Genomic DNA, 19,153 nt, shown 5'->3' on the forward strand with positions numbered 1-19,153 from the left:
CGAATTCTACACACACACACACACACATACACACACACACACGAGAGGAGAGAGAGAGAGAGAGAGAAGAGAGAGAGAGAGAGAGAGGATGTGAATGTTGCTCAGGGCTTACTCTTAGTTCTGAGCTCAGGAATCACTCTTGGCAGGCTCAGGGGACCATATGGGATGCAGAGGATCAAACCACGGTTTTCCTCATGCAAGGCAAGCACCTAACATGCTATCCTTTCACTCAAGACCCAAAACCCAGAACTATGTTTTTGGTGTGACTTTGACACTATCGTATTTCAAGAAATAAAACAAGATTGATAAAAGGAAAATAAGATAATGCTGTTCTTCTCTACTCAATCTCAGGATGGAATAATCATCAAACTATTATTTGCTGTAGTAGATTCTAGTGTTACTGCAGAGTGAGTTACTCAGTTTTAAATGCTGTATTTCTGAGAACCACCCTATGCTGGTACATTACAGTCAGTGCATTCTGTTTGAACACCAACAAGTTCTTTGCTCTTTGAAAAGCTTAAGTGGAATAATTAAAAGTACCCCAGTCAGGAAACTGCCTTTCCTTTGGTAGTACTCAGTTCTACACTTGCCTTCTTGTTTAGAGACAAACAGAAGTCTATTTTTGTTAGAGGTTCATATAATTTTTTAAAAGTAAACAATAATGAAAGCCCAGTTCTAACCATATTATTACTTTATAAAAAAATTAAATTTCCTAAGTACTATGCTTCCCAGAAGAACTCTATAGGATAATACTCTCTTTAACATCCTCCCAGATGAGAAAGTAGATAAAACAGAAGCTGAAAGAGTTTAAGAAACTTGCCTAAAGATAGATGAAAGTCAGGTAAGTATTTGAATTAATGTGCTTTTCATAGTAGAGAGAGCTCTTTGCGAAATCAATGGATTACATCCACACCACAATCAATTCGCTAAACAGGAATTAGTTCTTTACTTTCTTCTTTGCCCCTGTAAATGACATTAATCATTTAATAGTGTCCTTAAAATTATTCTTTTTCCTGCTAAATTCTTATACAGGGATTGAAAATGGGTCAAATTTTAAGACCGCATTAAACTTTAACTAAAAAAATACTGCTTAAGAAAAAATGAAAGCATTTCAGAAATCGAGGAATTGCACATGAGTCTCTAGCAGGGTTTTCTTTCATTCAGTATTTCCTGAGAAATGGTGCTCTACATCTAGCATTGTGATACCCAGTGAAAGAGTTCAATAGTTAGAGGGCAATCGACTATATTTAAACTTATTTCCATGGACTTCTCAGTCTATAGTAGCCTACTGGTGAGATGTGCACTGGGACTCTGAAAAATAATGAAATATAGTTTGTAACATTTACCAAGTGGTTAATTCAGAATCCTCTTTCCCTAAGCCACTGTTCAAATTGTCCATTGGGAAACAAGTCTTCATTATGAAGCAATATTTAGTAGATTGAGGGTGTTTCAAGATGTTCGTGACATTCAACTATTCTTCTAGACTCTCATAAGAAAGGGAGGTGGATGGAGACATTATAATATCACCCAGTTTAGTATGTGTTCTAACAGAATATAAACATAGTAATGTGGCATCAACAGAGTTTAAGACAAGAAACTGCCTAGAAAAATTGAAAAGGTGGATACTAAACTAGAATTTTCCCATGGACTAACACAAGCTCTATCAAGGTTTCATAAATTTTAGAACAGATGGAACAGTTTAGACCTTTTAATGCAAGCTTTCCAAAATGAGACATCATTGTTTTGTGAGGGGGGAGGGAAAGAGTCCTTTCTTTAAATGATGGCTTTCTCCTTCATAACTTTAGCTCTCAGGAGTGGCTCAACTCACACACAGCTAAGAAATATTCCTGGACAGGGAGGTAGCGGGTGGTGGTAAAGATGTAGCTGACACTGGATTGAGTCTCTGGTATCACACATGATCCTATGAACACTACAAGGGTCACTTCAAGGCACTTCTAGGTATCACCCCAAAACTCAACAAATAAATAATTAATCAGTTTCCTCCAAAAAGAAGGCAGTACACTGTGATTCCACAAAATGCACTATTTCAAAAGGATCTTCGAAATTGTCAACTTTTTCATTAATCAACAGACAATGCAATCACAAATCTCAGAGACTCTAGTTTACATAAGTCTAGCTAAATGTCAAGAGTAATTTTTAAATATTATACTGTACATTGAAAAATATACACCTCTGATGAAACCCAGACTGTTTTGCAGAGACAGATTCTTTAGGAGGAAAAAAACACATAAAAACAAAAAAATAGTACACAACTAATGACTGAATCCAGTCCTCTGTGTCTGCCATACAAAGCTTACATTCAGTTCCTAATTGAATAAATATGCAAGTATTCAGATTTCTGTAGATATTGCCATTTTGCAAATGCAGTAATAAATTAAAAGCTTTACATTGCATTCCAACCACATATAAAGGGTTGATTCAGAGCATTGGTCTCACATTAGAATCCAGCATGGCTTTGCTGTATATTATTTACAAAGAAAAACTTTTTATTCTAGTAGCTTAGTTGTAGACTAAGCAATCACACTCATTTTTTCCCCCTCAATGGCTAAAGGAATTCAAATGGGCCTAAAAACCATAGGGTTGTTGCACTGCCATGTACAGGAGAAAGTAGCTGGTAGGGTTTCTATTTAAATCAATTCTGCAGACAGAAAAAAATTTAATTCAACAAGAAATGTTTTCTTGTGGTTCATTTCAGTGACATGATGTAAGATTCAGTCATGGGTGGGTGGTTGCTCTTTCCTTTTCTTTAAAAAAAAAAGGTTTTGGCCAAATTGTCGTTTCTCTCACAATTCTCCAAATCTGTAACCAACTCAGGAGGCTGAGGCAGAGCTGACATAAACCAGGGCTCTCCTCATGTTCTTTAAGGAGAACAACCACAGTCTTCAGAGCAAAACCAAAGGCACCAGGCCAATTACAGACTGCACTGATTAACAAATAGATTAACTGCAATGTTTTCACCATGGAGCAGAGCATCTCCAAAACCCAACAAAACAGAATGGAACCATACAAATGTCCAGGGACTATTCTGATAAAGCTAAAATGGCCTCACTGACGATCATAAACTTCCTTGAGCCTTCATAAACTTGGGAAGCTTCTGAATTCCTGGTTCTGAGCTTATAAACCACCTGAGAAATAATACAGAAAGATGTTAAGCTTTAGAGAAGTTGTCACCTTTGTACACAATGTCTCTGAGTCCCAGCTGTTTGACATCCAACAGATCCCTTCAATCAAATTCCCTCCTTCCCCTCCCCCACCCAGAGGAGTCTGTCAAGCATAAAGGTAAAAAAAAAAATGCCCCTGCTGGAAAAATGGATTTGTGGCAGCTATCTACTTGTCCAGTTTTCCATTCCTTTCCTTTCCTTTCCTTTCCTTTCCTTTCCTTTCCTTTCCTTTCCTTTCCTTTCCTTTCCTTTCCTTTCCTTTCCCTGTCTTTCTTTCTTTCTTTATTTCTTTCCTTCTTTGTTTTATTTTATCTTTTTGCTTTCGGGATCATACCCAGCAATGCTCAGGGGTTACTCCTGACTCAGAAATTACTCCTGGTGGTGCTTGGGGGAATATATGTGATGCTAGGGATCAAACCTGGGTTGGCTGCATGCAAGGCAAACACCTGCCCTGCTATACTATTGCCCCAGCCCCCTTGTCCAGTTTTCCACAATAATAAAAATAAACTGAGGACGTGGGATCCACACCTTGTGTGTGAAGCAGGCAAAGTGAATGACCTGACATCAAGTCAATGTCTAAATATGTGCTTGGAAATATCCAGGAAAAATAGTTCTCCCGAAACAGGAGTGGAACTTGCCACCAGGGGATAAATCTTACTGCTTTGTCCCTGTATGAAACCAGAGTCCTCATCACAACCATTCTGAATGACTACCCTCAATCCTCATCACAAGCTCACGTACAACAATCCTTACATTTCCGATGGACAAAGAACCATCAGCTGGCCTTGTAGCTAAGGAATTGGGGATAATTGTGAATACCATGGCCCCACCAATGACAAGCAAAATCAAAAGCAGCCTTGAGTTTTGTGTACACATATTAACACTTAAATGCTTCTCCTTAATAAGTTTCAGGATTAACAAATGTTTGTCAAAAGAAACTGTGCTGAGCAATTGAAATCTAATTTGAAATGGAACCACGACAGCCTAATACATATATGCATGAAATGGAAAAGCGGCCTAATAGGCATAGCTGACACCAAATATGCAATTTACATACATTACACACTAATAATCTCAATTTTAATATTATTCTTTAAAGGCAACTGGATGGGTGGCGGAATTAAAGATTTTCTTTTGTAAAATGTGAATAAGAAGCAAAAGTTGATCCTGGCATCCTCCACCATTAACCACAATCTCATTAGTAGGAAGTTCCTTTTTGGGTCTGTTTCACAGACAGCACCTCCTCTCAACAAAACTGTGATGATTCAACCAGACGTAACAGATGAAGGGTTGATAAACTTGATGAGATCTCCAGAAATGCTCTTTGTTCCTGGGGTGCTGCTAAGTGGTGAGCAAACATTCAAGCATTTGAAAGCCCCTACACAAGTCTTTATGAGAATTTTTTTTCTTTCCTCAATAGATTACCCATGAAATAGGACAGGTGTAGTAGTTATTCAATTACATCGTGCTCAAAACCTTGGCAAAATTTGAAATGAGGTTTCTGAGCATAGTTCTGACTGTGGGGATTTCTTAAGAACAGCTAAACATTCACTTAAACAAAAGCTTTTTTGTCATTAAAGTCTATTTCATTAGTTTGTCATTGGTTTCGGTTATAAGCCAGAATCAAAAAAATTAGCCCATCTAGTCCAAAAGTATAATGTGTTCATAATAAACCAGATTTATACCAAATGTATTTAAGTATTACTGAACTGAGAGAGCACTCAAAATTTATGTACTCTAAGACTGCAATGAGAACTTCCTCTTTTTTTAAGAAGAAAAATACTTAAAACAATCATAGAAAAGTTCACTTTCTTGGATATCAAATGAATCCATGGGAGGAAAAAAAACGTCAATGATATAAGAGTAAATGAATCAAAACCACATGGATCAAATTTTCCCTAAAATATACAGTTTGAAAAATTAAGGAGGGAAAGTGCAGGGCGAAATGTGTTTTAGGTTTTACCAAACCCAAAACATTTGAAGAATCATTTGCAATGGTTGATGAACCCTAAATGCAGCCAAGTTGGCCCATTTTTTTGTATACTATATAACAATACAAAAAAAAAGGTTTCCCTGGAAACCCACTGATATTGTATTTCACTCAAAAAGTCACTAGATGCTGTCACCCAAGAACTGCAGAGTTTGTACATGTAGGTAGGTAGGGCTGGAGTGTGAAATGATAAAAGTTTGCTCATTTAATTGGTCTTATTTGGGAGGGGTGGCTATGTGTGTTTTGGGGGTGGAGGAACAGCAAGGGTAATATTTCCTGCAAGGGAGAGTTAATTGGAAGAACGTGGGCCAAATGTTAATTAGTCTTACGTCTTGAGCATATGGTAGCATTTCCTTTTCCAAAGCATTCCTGTCTCTCTCCTGCATATGCAGGAAGGTGCTGGTAACAAAACATCTTGGTCTGGAGAACAGGTTAACATGATTACTCCTCCTTTGTGTTCCTTTTTGCATTGTCCGCATATTAAGGGAGCACACCTTGCAAAAGAAGAGGGCTACTGCTGAGAAAGTCCTAGTTTAAGTGAGTCATGAGTGCTTTTCATGCAGAGAAATGTCTCCTCATTCTTCTTTAACTCCGACCTCCAGAAAGTGTTGTGTTGTTGAAATAAAATGTAAATCGGAGACAGCAAATCATTTTGAGGTCATTTGCCTGTCCCCTCTCTCACTCATCAGTGAGAACCACCATTTCTCTGACAGATCCAGTCTTTGCAGCTGAACACCATGCCCTCCATACGTCAAGCCTTTCAACTATGCCTGCAGGAAAATTGAGTCGAATATCAGTGCTGGAAACCCTGGAAAACTTCCTAGGACATTCTGCTTGTTCAGCAAGTGAAATGTGCAATTTGTGTTTATAGAAGAATTAGAAGCAACTGGAAGAGAATGGGGGTCCAAGGTCTTATATTTTTTTAAGTGAAATGGAAATATTTCCAAAATATAGTTACCAATTCACTCAGAACAAGAGAGACCTGGCAATAGTCAAAAGTAGGTAAAGGGATATTCTTGATAACCATTCAGCATCAATATTGTAAACCACAATGTCTAAAAGGAGAGAGAGAGAGAGAGAGAGAGAGAGAGAGAGAGAGAAGAAAACCTGGGGTGGGGTGGGTGTGATGGGAGGGAACATGGGGACACTGGTTCTGGAAAATGTACACTGGTGGAGGGATGGGTGTTTGGAACATTGTACGACTGAAATCCAAACATGAAAGGATCTATCTCACAATGTAAGGATGGATCTCACAGTGACTCAATAAAAAAAAAGAGTCTATCTCACAGTGACTCGATAAAAAAGTCTTTTTTAAAAAAGAATAACTGGTGGGGGGGGGGGGGGAGTATACATAGGACCAGAGAGATAGTACAGTGGGTAAGGCCCCTTGCCTTGCACACAGCTGGCCTAGATTTGATCTCCAGCACCACCACTGGTCCCCTGGTTATTCATGCCATGAGTAACCCCAATGCACAGAACCAGGAGTAAACCCTTGACACTGCCAGATGTGCCTCCCCCCCACCAAAAAAATATATATATATAGCTTCTTTCAGCAACCTGAAGGATATGCACAAAGCATCTTGAGGTTTTGGGGCCATACTCTAAGATTCAGAACGTCACAAATATATGTCAGTCCATTGCTACTTTGATCTAACCATTCTGATAAATGTTACCCTGTGAGTCACTGCTGTGCACCGAATCCCTCAAAAAATATACACCTTCCGGGGCTGGCACAATAGCACAGCGGGTAGGGAGTTTGCCTTACACACAGCCAACATGGCCAACACAGGTTTGATTCCCAGCATCCCATATGGTCCCCGAGCACCGCCAGGAGTAATTCCTGAGTGCATGAGCCAGGAGTAACCCCTGAGCATCGCCGGGTGTGAGCCAAAAAGCAAAAAAAAAAAAAAAAAAAAATATATATATATATATATATATATATATATATATATATATATACCTTCCCAGGTCATCTAAGAAATACCAGTCGGGGACTGGAGCAATAGTAGAGCGGGTAGGGCATTTGCCTTGCACGCAGACGACCCAGGTTCGATTCCTAGCATCCCATATGGTCCCCCGAGCACTGCCAGGAGTGATTCTTGAGTGCATGAACCAGGAGTAACTCCTGTGCATTGCCGGATGTGACCCAAAAAAGCAAAAAATAAATAAATAAATACCAGTCATCTAAAGGCACTAGCACCAATCTGTAAAAGCATCCTTGCTTGAGGGTGTACCCACATATGGTAGACACCCCAGATGTAAAGTAACTAAAATCTACATACAAAGAAACAATTTGTCATTGTGGTCTCATTAATTCAATTATCTCAAAATAATTTCAATTATTTTGCCCATAATTAATCTCTTGCCTAGAAACGAGGAAGCCCATTTTCCAACAGTTCCTGTATGTACATTCTAACTCAAACTTCCAAGTTAAATGGTGAAACATTCGTCAATTTCAGTGACAGTTGGGGCAATAAAACCAAGAAGCTCCAACAATTTTCACATGCCCAATAGCCTTCACTGAAGAGGTTTACAATGAATTAACTATAACATCTAAATAAACGCAATCTAATTAATATACAAGAAAAGGTCTATGATGAAATGGAAAGGAAGAGAAAAGGCAAGATTCAAAGTTAAGCACATGACCGTTCTCAATTTTTCCTTTTTCAAAGCAGAAAATTCAAAAAGAACTCAAAGACATTACTCAAAATTATTGACAGTGGTTTCCACAGGGATTTTATTCCTGTTCTAGACATTTAAACTTTCTTCCTTTTAACATACATTGCTATTGGGGAACTTAAAAAATTAATGGAAAATGTATGCAGCTAAAAATGCCGAGTATGTTAACAAAAAATATCAATTAATCTAAACACAGAAGTTTAGTAAACTAACCTTTCAAAATGATTTCAAAATATTATCAACTATTCTTCTTATAACCTGTTTCCTTGGATGAATTATAATGGATAAGATCTATGACTAGAAGAAAAGAATCATCACCTCTAGACCCAAGTATTTAACAGGCTTTTAATAGACTCTGAGGTTCAGTTGATTTGTCTGCAATTGGGGTGTCCAAATAAAGGAAGAATAAATGGACACAGGGAAGAAGAGAAATAGTAATTGCTTCACTTTGAATATCATATGACACAGCATATTAAAACATATTTCTGGGCTGTTGTGATAGCACATTGGGTAGGGCATTTGCCTTGCACACAGCTGACCCAAGTTTGATTCGCAGCATCCCAGGTGGTCCCCCAAGCATCGCCAGGAGTAATTTCTGGGTGCATGAGCCAAGAGTAACTCTGTGCATCACCAGGTGTGACCCAAAAAGAAAAAAAAAGCACATATTTCTGTGATATAAGCAGTCACTAGAAGTCACCTATCTCTCTTCACTCTGTTGAACAAGGACTTTTAGTAATAACTTTACAATGTTTTTGAAAAGCCAGACAACCAAAAGCATAGTAGTCTTTCTCCCTGCATAAATAGAGGCATTCCTGATAAGAGATGAATTACAAAAGTTATAGAAATCTGAGCTCTAATTCCAGAATTCCCAGTCCACTCTTGTGAAAATATGTTTGACAAAATTCTCCTTCATTTGCTGTTTTTAATTCTCCAACTTTGCTTATGAAAATAAGAAACTTCAAACATCTCTTTTCTAACGCACTGGAGATGCTACAAGAACTAAGATAAACAGAGTACCAGCATCCAGGTGGATGGAGGTAGGACTAAATAGTATGAATGCAAAGTATCCCTGATAGTCCCAATGTAATAAGTAATTCAAACTAATATCTAAAAGCATAATAAAGATATGCAGGAAAAGTTGTAGAATTTTCCATTGCCTGATATTGGATTTATTTCCACACTACCGAGAACTAGAAAATCATAGCTTGGCTTCTTGAAATCAAGGATTAACAGTTTCAAGATCAAGTGCTAGTATTCCACTGATCAAATTCTTATATAATATGCTTATTATAGCATAAGAATACTACTATAATGGGAGGAACTTGCAATTTTGTGTATAGAATACGTGTCCCTGCTATTACTTTTGTTATGATTGAACACTAAAAATATACATAGAAAATGATTCCTGGGTCTCACCTTATAAAAGTGTTTCAAGTGGCAACCTGCTTTTATTAAAACTTTCAACCGAGTGATATTCATATAAAGATTTTCGATAGCTCTGAACTCCTTATATTAAAGCACTAAAAAGATAAAACGATGGCTGTTTCTTCTAATTGCAAAACAGGCTTATGTGTTCTCAATCTGGGCGTTTTAAAGATGAATCTACTAATGTCAGCCTATGATTTTTATGCAAAATCACATTCACAAATGCCAGCACTTGGAAATTAAATGTATTAAAGTTCCATAGGAAGCCCGTTCATTGTTTGCATGTTGTTATTTTTTCAGCTGAGGTTTAAAGCTACCACTTATTTTTTTAATCCCAGGATGTGCTATAGGAATCTATGGAACTTAATTACATTTACTGTTACAAAAAAAGGATTTATGAACTTTTTGCCTTTAGGCATAAATGTTTATTTCATTGCCTTTGCTATTCATTCTTTTCAACTCCAAGGGCTTTGAACTTTTCAGCTGCTCAGAGTTATCACCGTTGTGCAGAGCCCAGGAACTCCACTCCCAAGACACAAAGCACAAAACAGAAGTTGAAGAAAACGAAGAAGGCAAAGATATATGAGTCGTTATTTTGGCCACCCTTTGTGCCATTAAAATCTCATTTTCTGCCTATTTAGAATGCCCTCTTGGTGCTTAGGCAGCGGTGATAGTCAGTGATTAGTGTGTAATTGAGTATAATTGTCTTTTCACTTTTCATTTATGTCATTCTGAGCTTCTCTCTGTTTTCCTAACCACCATGAGGAAAAAGGGGGTTAAGAAAAGATAAAGCTGTTAAAACTCTCACCCTCAGCCCTGGAGAGATTCCTGATTGCAATTATAGATTGCAAGCCCTTTGTGACATTTCTCCAAATTTAGCGGGCAGCTAGCCTCACCACCTGGACCAAGTGCTCGCTAATAAAATCAAGTGATCTGTATTTAAGCAACTGCTAATAATGTCAACCTCAGACAGATGCCACATGTAGGAAATTTAACCAACCCTCTGACAAGCAATTATCAAGGCAATTTATTAATATGATCTCTCAAGAAAAGCTCATAGTCCAATGCAAATTAGAAAAACAATTATGACATTCAAATTTCGATATATTCCCCCAAAGAGCAGTAATTCTCTTAATTTGTGCATTTATATCTCATTTATCCCAGGGTTCTGTAGTTATCAGCTGGGTCTCTGTCCACACAACTTGTTTGCACCCTCTACAATTGTTTTATATAGAGTGTGTTGGTTGTTTCTTATTAGGTGTGTTTTGCTCACCCCTATTTAACTTCTGACCAGATACCATTTTTTTAAAGTGTGTGTGCGTGTGTGCGTGAATGCATGCTTGCACGCAAGAGCATGCGAGCTTGTGAGCTTGTTTGTGTGAATGAGCTTCTTAACCAAAGCCCAGGAGATGGAGATGACAAATGTCTTGACAGCTAAGTGTAAACATAAAACCTCCATGATTACATTAAAAACCGTTTGAATTTGAAGTCTATGCTACAACTTTTGATACAGCCAGTAGGAAGGGTGGAGAGAAAGGAAACTAGAAAACTCAAATCATGTGGCTTGTATAAAGAATACATTATGGTTTAAATTTGGCAATTCATTATATGACTGCCTCGGGGAGTTGACTCTTAGGTTCTGGTACACAGCAAACGGTCTGTCTGGAATCACAGCACTGACCTGAGGTGAAAGGCCATTGCCAATGGCGGGGTTCATGGGGTTGGAGGGCCCGGATGGAGGCACAAAGCTGTCTGTATAGCTGGAAAATCCATGCCTGGTGCTGGGGAGGCAGTAGGCAGAGCTGCTGTCCGGGTTCGAAGGAATAGTGCTTTGGTGTACAGTGCTTGGAGGAAGTGGCTGAGGTCTGTGAACGGTACTGCTGGGATCCGACACGGCTGCAAAGAAGAAGACTGTCAGCCACAAAGTCCTTTGTACACCAACAGGGAAAGTTCAGTGCAAGAAGAGTTCATGGTCACCAAACCATCAGTCGTAGCTATTGGTCACACCCAGTATTCATTTCAAACTGAATTTCTCAACATGCAGGTAGAGAGCTACACCAAACAAAGAGAGCCGTCTCTCTGGAACCTAAGTGCAAATGCATGACTTATTTATATCCTTTCATGGTCCACGCACCCAGAAGAATAATTCAGAAATCACATTAATAATGCCAACAAACCTACTTTACTGGGGAATGTTATTAATCAACCTAAGAATTACCCAATAGAAGAATTTCAACTCTCAAATTTTTGAGCAAATACAATCTCAAAACATTCAAATATCAATGTGCATTTATAGTTTAGAATGCCAGGAATGCGATCTTTCACAATCCAAATCAATTTGTCCTATCACTTATCACATCACCTCCACGTGCTGCCAAATAGAGACTTTCTCTGAGTTTCCTGTCTCTATTCCTGCCACAGTGAGAAACTGCAATAAAATTGCAGACAGACTGGAGTACAAACACAGAGGCAAAACTTAAACAGAAGAAAAGCCAGTCACTTATTCATTTAAAAAGGTTGTTTCACATCCTTGTTTTGTTTTGTTTTAAAATACGGAAATGGCACTCTATTACATTATGGTTTTTCTGGAGAGACTCGGGTGTCATAGAACAAACTTTATTTCTGAACTGTCACAGGTACATTCAGGATTTCCTGAAGCAATGTAACCAACCGACCAATAGCCTCCAAATCAGCGTCCTAGAGGGCAAGGGATTGGCAAAACACTTTAACCGTGACCTCCCTTTCTCCTTACCTTGTGGAATAGCCGTAGGTTGGTAAGACGTCTCTGAAAGCTGGTATGTTGGCAGTGTAGGCATGGCAGTGGGCGGGAATCCCCCAGGAATGAGATGGTTGAAGGCCATCAGCTGATTGGCCCCAGCCTGCTTCCTCCATCTTGCACGACGGTTGCTAAACCAGACCTATGGATTTAATTTAAATGTTGAAGACTTCACTGATGTCATAATAGTACACTCTTCATAAATTTTTCATGCTAAAACAGATTAAAGACCCTTTCCTGACAGGGCAAATAAATGCAAGAGCTTTCCACCTTTAGTCTTGTATTGTCCGAGGAGAAAGGAGAATTAAATGTCAGGGGGCTGGAGAGAGGCTTCAGGGTTCTGCAAAATCCCTAGGAGCTTCTCAATCAGGCAGGGTGCTGCGTTGCACACAGCCAACTGGATTCTATCCCCAGGATCTCATGAGCACTGCCAGGAGCAACTCCTGAGTGCATTTTAGGGAATAACCTTTAAGCATCACTGGGTGTGGCCAGAAAAAAAAACACAAAATAATAATGAAGCAACAAATGTAAGAGAACATTTTAAATGCTGTCAACTTGTGACAACAGTCTTTTCACTGTCACCATACTCTTGTGAAGCTCTAATATCTGTGAAGGTTAGATCTAGAACTTGCAAGAATTGACTTACAAAAGAGTTTTTAAAGTTTTTATGTGATAGTTCCCCAAAAGGAGAATTGTTACCAAATGTAGGTATCTGAATTCCTATGTCAAAAGTTCATTGATACTAGCAAGTAGTAAGCATTTAAGTCCTAGATATCTTATACACACTGCAACCATTAGAAATGACAAAATTGTATCATAAACATTAAACTTGTTAAAACCCAGACCATAATTATTCCAACAGTAAAAGAAATAATAATGGCATGATGCCATAGCAGTGTTATCAAGGTTACAACAGAAATTAGATTATACTAAAAATGCATCAGATCGATGTGTTGTACACCTTAAAATAATGCAAGGTGTATGTCACGTATGTCTCAGTTTAAAAGTTAATGGCTTTATAAAAGTTATTTAAAACAATTTGCTGAATACACTGTTTTGGGGGTCAGAGGGATTCAGGGTGAAAGGACTGATCAGAATAAGATAGGATCCCTACACATAAGCAGACTGCAGAATGGTTCTCATGGAATCAAAGAAACCAAAAAAATTACTACATAGAGGCACATCATGTTTGGAAGTGCAGCAAGTCAAGAATAGTTTAGAGATATTTTATTTATTTATTCATTCATTTCGTCTTTGGGCCACACCTAATGATGATCAGGAATTACTCCTGGCAGTGCACAGGGGACCATATGGGGTACTGGAGATCAAACCTGGGTCAACTGCTTGAAAGACAAGCCCCCTACCTGCTATACTATCTCACCAGCCCCCTCAGCTCAAATTAAAACTGGGATATGATTCCTCAAAAAGGAATCACTCCAAATGGAAGTGATAATACAAAAGAACAACTAGTATCAGAAAATATGACACTTGACTTCCTTGTAGAACATAGTTAACAACTGCACAGTTTAAATTATGGCTGGAGTGATTGCACAGCAAGAAGGGCATTTGCCTTGCATGTGGCTGACCCGGGTTCGATTCCTCTGTCCCCCTCAGAGAGCCCAGCAAGCTACCAAGAGTATTCCACCACACGGCAGAGCCTGGCAAGCTCCCCGTGGCATATTTGATATGCCAAAAACAGTAACAACAAGTCTCACAATGGAGACGGTATTGGTGCCCTCTCGAGCAAATCGATGAATAACAGGGCACCAGTAATGTCTCCATTGTCAGACTTGTTGTTACTGTTTTTGGCATATCAATTATATATGCTTGGAGCATATATAATGCTGGGGAGCTTGCCAGGCTCTGCGTGCAGGCAGGATACTCTCAGTATCTTGCCGGGTTCTCTGAGAGGGGCGGAGGGCTAAGTCATAAATATTTTTAAAGCATAGAAAGAGAATTGTTTCCATGCTGGAGCAAGAAGGCCCCCTTTAACAAATATTTTACCAAGACATCTGCTTAAACGTTTGTTATCCACCCAAACATTTGTCTGAAAATGACTGGGCTTCCCTAGCCATGTTGCAAAATATTGGTTAAAAAAAAAAAGTTGTTTGAACTTCCTCAAAATCCTAACATTTAATACTCCTTAAATTTCCAACAGGAGAAAAAGTAAGTCAATATTTTCCCATGTTGATACATAATTGAATTAGAGTTTTACTTAACTTAATAAATTGCCACCTGGGATAATAGAACCATGAACAGCACTCAATTTCAGTTTTGCATCAATTGTGTTTTCTCAGTCTTAGCGTCTGCTACCATGACTCCCTGAGCCATCAGGATACAAAAATTATTTTAAAGGAAGTGTTTGCACAAGTTGTGATGGCCTGGGGAGACTGAGTTATGAAATCAGGACCGTATGATTGCCGGGTATACTGTTATTTACTACACACCATAATCATATTTGATGTTATAAAATTTCAAGATGAGTAAAGGACGTCTGGTTGAGGTGAAATCGCCCCCTTAGGAACAGTCCTTCTCCACGATTATAAACACTAGGGGAAGAGTTAAGTTCCAAAAATTCTGATGTGACTTCGTTCATTGAGAATGAATGGACGAAGTTCATTCTAGCTACAATTCTACTGCAGAGCCCCTTTAGAGGAACTTGGAAGCTTACATTTCAGTTGTTATTAGAGCATTTTGCCAAGTTCTCCCTGCCAATTTCCTTTTGTAACCTTTAGCTAAGGAAGTCAAGTTTGATATTTCTTGTGGTGGTTATACCTGATCACTCCATCAGTCAGTCTACTTTTGACTCAAGTTTATTCTAACTCGTTCTTAACCAAATTTTGCACAAAAATGTCTCTGATCAAATGATCAATAAGAAGCAATGTCATCACTTTGTAAAAATATTTCCAAAAAAATTAAACTAAAAGATCAAGGAACATAAGCCTTAGGGTGATTCTTTTTTTCACTTTTCTAAAATAATATCAAGAATACAGAGAACATTGAGTCTATCTACTAAGTGCTGAATGTAAAAGTTCTCGGGGCCAAAAAGATAGTACAGAGGTAAAGGCACTTGTTTTGCTTGCAGTAGGCCCCAGTTCAAAACCTGTCACTGCCTATGATCTCCTGGGCACCAATGAGTGAGCCTTGAGTACAGAGTCATAAGTAAGCCAAACAAACAGATATGGCCCCAAAATATGACCCCAAAAATAAACCCGAAAATGTTCGTCTCCATTCACAATACCTAAAATCTGGAAACAGCCCAAGTGGGAAATAAATCTTAATTGAAAAATAAAGATTCCACAGGAGGGTAAAGAGATTTAAAAATAAAACATTTAAATGCTACTTAGACCTAATAACCTATTTATTAAATTAACTAGATAACACTTTTTAAAAGAAATGACTACTCACTGACAACTTGCCTGCCTGTCTCTGACCAGATTTTCCTATTTCCTAGCCAGTGCAAGCTTATTGTATCTTCTACAGTCAGCTAGTCTGAAAACCAAAGCAAAAACTCAGAGTATTATAAGGGAAAGATACTGGAGTATTGAAGTTGCAGTGGAAATTCAAAGAGTCATGACTTTTGAAACTCCTGAAAGATGTATATTTAGCTAGAGACATAAGTCAGTAGGGCATTTGCCTTGCACATGTCTGATGGAAGTTCAACGCCCAGCACTCCCATATGGTCCCCTGAGTCCTCCAAGGAGTGATCCCTGAGCACAAAACCAGGAGTAATCCCTCAGTAATCCCACCTGAGTAATCCAGCTGTTTCCTTCCCCCTATAAAAAAATATATCTTCAAGAACCAGGAATATAGCTTAGTAGCAATACATATATTTTGCATATATTATAACCTTGGATTTGGTTACCCAGCACCACAACACTCCCCCCCAAAAAAATCTTCTGTTAAATACCCAAACTGACTAAATCAAATGATCCTAGGAGAGTGTTACTAACCTATCTTTAACTTAAAGACATGCCCTCGGTACTTGGAAGTCTTAGATAACTTATTAAATATTGTATCAGCAATTTCTAGTAATCATGGAATGATGTGCTAGTATAAAACATTATAATAAGCTGAATGTTAGAAGGCCATTTCTGACTCTGACTATAATCACCAGGAACTTGTTCATCAATTTGCTCGAGCAGGCCCAGTAACGTCTCCATTATGAGACTTCTTGTTACTGTGTTTGGCATATTGAATACTCTCGGTAGCTTACCATGCTGTCCAAGAGAGGCGGAGGAATCGAACCTGGCTAGGCCAGGCTGGCTGCGCGCAAGGCAAACGCCCTACCGCTGTGCTATCACACCAGGAACTTAGTTTAGAAAAAGAAGAGCGATGGTAACACTTGCAAATAGAGCTTTGTCATTCTACAGGGCAGTATATAGCACACCAATTTCTTCACCCACAGACCATGAGAAATAGTCTTAAAAAAAAAAAAAAAAATATATATATATATATATATATATATATATATATCACTGTCACTGTCCTCCCCTTGTTCTTCAATTTGCTTGAGTGAACCCAGAACCGTCTCCATTGTGACACTTGTTACTGTTTTTGGCATATCGAATACATCACAGGTAGCTTGCCAGGCTTTGCCATGCGGGCGAGACACTCTTGGTAACTTGCCAGGCTCTCTGAGAGGGGCGGAGGAATCGAACCTGGGTCGGCCAGGTTGGCTGCATGCAAGGCAAACACCCTACCTGCTCTGCTATTGCTCCAACCCATATATATATATATATATATATATATATATATATATAGTCAGACTTCTTCATCAAGATCCTGAACGATCGGTTTGAGGTTCTTCATGATCCTAGTACGGACAGACGCCACTGGGCTACACTAGCACGTGACAGGGACAAATGGAGACATTACTGGCACCCGCTCGAGCAAATCAACGATTAACAGGAAGTCAAGTGATCAAGTGAAGTGATTATATATATATATTTTATGATTCATAACTCAACGTGATCTCTCTCCCCATTTATCACCTGCCATTTTCACTCCACGTTTAGCATGGTAAGGGAGTAGGGGCAAAAGGTATACTTGGGTTCATAGCTAACACTGGTCACAATTTATCACTTATAATTGCCTATATAATGTCATACTATATCTAATTCTCATCTTCATAGAAAATTGCTATTTAATTACTTGACCTAACAGCGAGTTCATTTTTATGTCCCCTAGATTTTTACATTCCTCTTTACAAAGCCTCTCAATAAAACTATACATGTTGGGTTGGTGTGATAGCAGTGATAGTTCAGCAGGTAGGCCTGGCATATGGCCCACCTTGGGTTCAATGCAGGGTTTGATCCTGCATTGAACCCAAGTACTATTAGGGATAATTCCTGGAGGTAGAACCAGGAGTAACCCCTAAGCACCACTGGGTGTGACCCAAAAGAGGGAAAAAAAAACACTGCATTTCTTTAGATATGATCTCTAAGTCCATTTGGGAGGTTATATAATGTTCAATAATTTTTTTTAACAAAACTTAAATTGGTCAAAAAAAAAAAGATGTCCAGGACCTCATTCTAACACATAGTAGATGATGATAAGGCTTTCATACTTTTGTTCTTTATTGATAAAAGAATTAACCTATTTTCTCAACAATATAAGTTGGTGAAAACTTAACACTTTATTTATTGTAAAGTTGTAGTTTTTACTGAATGAAATTTGCTTAGCGAGATTTGTGAAGAAAGAGAAAATCTGCTCAAGAGAGAACACAGGTAGGTTGGAGCAATAGCACAGCAGGTAGGGAGTTTGCCTTGCATGCGGCCGACCCGGGTTCAATTCCCAGCATCCCATATGGTCCCCCGAACATTGCCAGGAGTAATTCCTGAATGCAGATCCAGGAGTAACCCCTGAGCATCGCTGGGTGTGACCCAAAAAACAAAAACATAAAAAGACAGAACACAGCCCTCTCCAGTGCAGCAACAGGCAAGCAAAGAAACACAGAAACAAGCGAGTGGGATGCCCCTTCAAAGAGAACACAGGCTTGAAGAGCAAGGTAAAACTTAACATTGTAAAAGATAAGTACTTAATCCTTTTCAAAAAGCATTTTCATTCCTATGGGTATGCTGCAAAACCAAGCAAAAGTTGAATCCTGACCTTCCCACTTTCTTACTACTTTTTGGACCTGGAATAATTTATTTGGCATCTGTCTCCTCTGCTAAGTGGGAGAAATAGAAAACTACTTCACAGAGTTTTATGACAATTATGTGAGACAAAATAATCAAAACTCCCCAAAAGATACCCACGAGATATAAAGTGTTCAATAAGTGTCAACTATTAAGTAAAGATGTCACATTGACAACTGTCTGAGAAAACCAAGAATAAGAACCTTTGTTTTTTTCAGTCCTGTGATCAACAGTCAAAGCCTTTTGTGCTGATGAGCAAACAGGAAAGTGCCCAAATTACACCTCAAAAACAATTGGGAGCCAGTTTGGCTTGGATGCAGACTTAGGACAAATTTGCTTCCAAGTGTCATGGATTAGTGCTAATTGTCCCATGGCATAGGTTTAATTTTACCTATCAATAAATTACTGGTTCCCATTTTCAATGTGAGCATTAAAAGCAATTATTAGTCCTGATAGATTCTTTAAAGCGAATTTCAAAAATTTGGAGACAGAATCTAAGAAGTAATCCGCAGAAAGATGATTCATATTAAGATTACTAAAAGTTTGATTAAAACTGTAGATTCAGAGATGTCCAGTGTTACAACACCAAAGCCAATACTTTCCAAGTATAGGGGAACTCTGGTCAACTTGCTCATTCTCTAGACTTTCTCTTTACTCAGTCCTCTATTCCTAGAACACAGTCTCTTCTGCCCTTTACCATTGCTGCTACTTATCTTCTTTGGGGTGTGGGGTGGAGGGATGGATACACCTATGCTCATGGTTTACTCCTGGCTCTGTGCTCACAGATCATTTCTAACAGGGTTTAAGGATCAAACCTGGGTCATGTGCCTTACTAATTGTTCTCTCTCTCCTTCTCAACTGCTACCATCTCTGATCAGTGACTCAAGAGTATGCTGGGGAGAAGATGGGCAAAATTGACAAGAAGAAATAGCAAGTGTCCATGAATGAGATCACAGATGTA

At 38.6% G+C, this 19,153-nt stretch overlaps 1 protein-coding gene across 1 annotated transcript in view; it reads right to left on the reverse strand.

Annotated features, from left to right (window-relative positions):
- Positions 1-19,153, reverse strand: part of PAX3 (paired box 3) — a 114,399-nt gene that overhangs the window by 12,063 nt on the left and 83,183 nt on the right. Inside the window, exons 6-7 of the mRNA XM_056111765.1 lie at positions 12,029-12,194; positions 10,958-11,172 (exon numbers count right to left, since the gene is read on the reverse strand). Of these exons, the coding sequence (XP_055967740.1) occupies positions 10,958-11,172; positions 12,029-12,194 (381 nt within the window). The remainder of the gene's footprint in view (positions 1-10,957; positions 11,173-12,028; positions 12,195-19,153) is intronic.

This window comes from Sorex fumeus, unplaced genomic scaffold, assembly GCF_029834395.1.
Source record: "Sorex fumeus unplaced genomic scaffold, SorFum_2.1 ptg000014l, whole genome shotgun sequence".
NCBI classification, from domain to species: Eukaryota; Metazoa; Chordata; class Mammalia; order Eulipotyphla; family Soricidae; genus Sorex; species Sorex fumeus.